Below are 3,087 nucleotides of genomic sequence, written 5' to 3'. Positions count from 1 at the left end.
GCAGGATTTTGTTGGGGTTTGCGTCGACGCGACGCAGAAGCATAAATCAGGCTTTCGTGGTTTAGAATCTCACGCCAAGCCGGAGAACCAGGTCTTGAATCAGTCACGTGGTCACTGCCGGTCGGCGAGGCTTTGGACGTCACTAAATACGTCATCGATAACCGTTTTTCAAAACGAAATCCTGGATCACTCCACTCATCACTACCGCTGCTACCAGGTTAGCGAGTCTGGAGTGGCACAGAGAACAGAGCTTGGACTCTGCTCGTTTTGAAGAAGAAGAAGAAGAAAAGAAGCGGAAGGCCTCGGTCTTTGTCTCCTGAAGGCTGAGTGGCGCCGGTAGAACCTCAACATGTGCGCCACGCAGCTGCTGCGGGTGTCGGTCCAGGAGCGGATCCTCGCCGCCGCTGAAGACTTCCTGCTGCAGCTGGGAGAAGGAGACTCAGCGGCTGGAGTCCCGGTGCTGAGAGCGCTGCTCACCGAGCGGCTGGCGGCGGCCGCGGAGCAGATCGTGGCTCTGCTGGAGGAAACCGTGGCGGAGTACGAGCGGGAGAACCACCGGCAGAGGTTGCTGCTCGATGCCGTGCTGAAGCCCCGAGTCAGGCTGGACAGAGCAGGTGAGTCCCCCCACACTGACCAGGAGAACCGAGAGACCGCAGTCCTGCCAGCAAGTGTCTCCGGTCTGGTTGTGTCCGTAATCCGGGTCATTGTGCTCAGACCGTCTGAGCAGGAGTGGAACAACGTAGAAGTGTTTCGTAGTTGACGGCTATTCGGTGTTGGTGGAGCCTTAAAACCTCACCTGGCTCGGGACACGCTGGGCGCCATCTTGGCTGCTTCCTGACCAACAAGTAGATGGCGCTGTTTGGTTTCCAGGCTGCGTCCTTCCCGCCGTAGTTCTACTGCTTTTTGTATTTGTTTGGAAGAAAAAAACAAAACTAAGAAACACGGAGAAACATCTCATAGGTTACACGTTACAAATTTTGTCCCAGCCAGAGTTTTCCTCAATTACTGGAAAGGAAAGGGACATTTCCTGATTATTTTTAATAAACTAATCTTCGACCTTGGCTGACTGCATGTTGCTGTGTTTGGGTGGACTGACATGTTTAGCATCAGTACAGGTTCCCTCTGGTTCTAGGGACTGAACTCTCATTCTCCTACAGGGTCTCATTCTAGAAATGAACATTCTGACTAGCAGATGTGATCATGAATGGACAAAACCATTCAGCAGAGGGGACCTATGACCTTTGACCTGGGTGACACAACGTTGATCCAAGCATCTGAAGCCAGCGTTTCTGCTCCCAGTTTGCTGACTGGTCCTCAGTAGCAGGACGTCTCTTTTCATTGAGTTGATTTCTGTTTCTGTCTGTTGCTCCGCTGTTTCAGAGTCAAATGAAGAGATTTCTGATGTTGCTGTTTGTGTCCTGCAGATGTGGAGCAGCTGCTGGTGATTAAAGAAGAGGTTCCCCCTGAGCTGCAGGACCCAGAGCCCCCCCACATTAAAGAGGAGTGGGAGGAGCTCTGGACCAGTGAGGAGGGAGGGCAGCTTCAAGGGCAGGAGGAGGCTGATATCACCACGTTCCCCTTCACTCTGGTTCCTGTGAAGAGTGAAGGGGACGAAGAGAAACCTCAGTTCCCACAGCTTCATCAGAGTCTAACTGAGGAGAACTTGAAAGAAGAGTCTCTGAGCAGCAGCCCAGTTCATCCTCTGAAATGATGCAGTTAGAGTTGCTTAAAACGTTAAAATGATGCCACAGTGATGTGGTGAGAGTTGCTACTAACCTAAAAAATGATGCTACAGTCATGTAGTGAGAGTTGCTAAAAACCTCAAAATGATGCTGACAGTGATGTAATGAGAGTTGCTACTAACCTAAGAAATGATGCTACAGTGATGTGGTGAGAGTTGCTACAAACCTAAGAAATGATGCCACAGTGATGTAGTGATAGTTGCTAAAAACCTAAAAATGAGGCTCCAGTAATGTGGTGAGAGTTGCTACTATCCTCAAAATGATGCTAAAGTTATATGGTGAGAGTTGCTACTAATCTCAAAATGATGCTGAAAGTGATGTCGTGAGAGTTTCTACGAACCTCAAAATGATGCTACAGTGATGTGGTGAGAGTTGCTACAAACCTAAGAAATGATGCCACTGTGATGTAGTGATAGTTGCTACTAATCTCAAAATGATGCTAAAGTGATGTTGTGAGAGTTGCTATGTACCTAAGAAATGATGCTACTGTGATGTGGTGAGAATTGTTACCGACCTCAAAATGATGCTAGAGTGATGTTGTGAAAGTTGCTATGTACCTAAGAAATGATGCTACAGTGATGTGGTGAGAGTTGTTACCGACCTCAAAATGATGCAAGAGTGATGTCGTGAGAGTTGCTCCTAACCTAAAAATGATGCTTACAGTGATGTCGTGAGAGTTGCTACTATCCTCAAAATGATGCTGAAAGTGATGAAGTGAGAGTTGCTACAAACCTCAAAATGATGGTGACAGTCATGTAGTGAGAGTTGCTAGGAACCTCAAAATGATGCTACAGTAATGTGGTGAGAGTTGCTTAAAACCTCAAAATGATGCGACAGTGATGTATTGAGAGTTGCTACGGACCTGAAAATGATGCTCCAGTGATGCAGTAAGAGTTGCTTAAAACCTCAAAATGATGCTACAGTGATGTGGTGAGAGTTTCTTAAAACCTCAAAATGATGCTACAGTGATGTAGTGAGAGTTGCTACGAACGTCAAAATGATGCTCCAGTGATGTAGTAAGAGTTGCTTAAAACCTTAAAATGATGCTGACAGTCATGTAGTGAGAGTTGCTACTATCCTCAAAATGATGCTAAAGTGATGTGATGAGAGTTGCTAAAAATCTCAAAATGATGCTGTAAGTAATGAAGTGAGACTTGCTACGAACCTCAATAATGCTAGAGTAATGTTGTAAGTGTTGCTAAAAATCTCAAAATGATGCTAAAGTGATGTGGTGAGAGTTGCTAAAATCCTCAAAATGATGCTACAGTGATGTAGTGAGAGTTGCCACGAACCTCAAAATGATGCACCAGTAATGTAGTGAGAGTTGCTCCAAACCTCAAAATGA

At 46.5% G+C, this 3,087-nt stretch overlaps 1 protein-coding gene across 1 annotated transcript; it reads left to right on the top strand.

The window, feature by feature from the left end:
• The first annotated feature begins 301 nt into the window (after nucleotides 1-301).
• On the top strand, nucleotides 302-1,706 carry LOC147270317 (uncharacterized). The gene is made up of 3 exons (XM_086205177.1): nucleotides 302-614; nucleotides 1,425-1,601; nucleotides 1,687-1,706. The coding sequence occupies exons 1-3, from the start codon at nucleotides 350-352 to the stop codon at nucleotides 1,704-1,706; spliced, it is 462 nt and encodes a 153-aa protein (XP_086061303.1). The 5' UTR covers nucleotides 302-349.
• The last annotated feature ends 1,381 nt before the right edge of the window (nucleotides 1,707-3,087 follow it).

This window comes from Aulostomus chinensis, chromosome 1, assembly GCF_037954235.1.
Source record: "Aulostomus chinensis isolate RoL2024-O1b breed Wild chromosome 1, RoL_Achi_v1.0, whole genome shotgun sequence".
Taxonomy (NCBI): domain Eukaryota; kingdom Metazoa; phylum Chordata; class Actinopteri; order Syngnathiformes; family Aulostomidae; genus Aulostomus; species Aulostomus chinensis.
This window is presented reverse-complemented; position numbering and strand designations above follow the sequence as displayed.

What these genes read in the sequence shown, in the direction of transcription:
- LOC147270317 (XM_086205177.1), top strand. Translation starts at nt 350, where the DNA reads ATGTGCGCCACGCAGCTGCTGCGGGTGTCGGTCCAGGAGCGGATCCTC. An exon ending in AGTCAGGCTGGACAGAGCAG is followed by an intron (nt 615 to 1,424) that starts GTGAGTCCCCCC and finishes TGTGTCCTGCAG; the next exon opens with ATGTGGAGCAGCTGCTGGTG. An exon ending in CACTCTGGTTCCTGTGAAGA is followed by an intron (nt 1,602 to 1,686) that starts GTGAAGGGGACG and finishes GTCTCTGAGCAG; the next exon opens with CAGCCCAGTTCATCCTCTGA.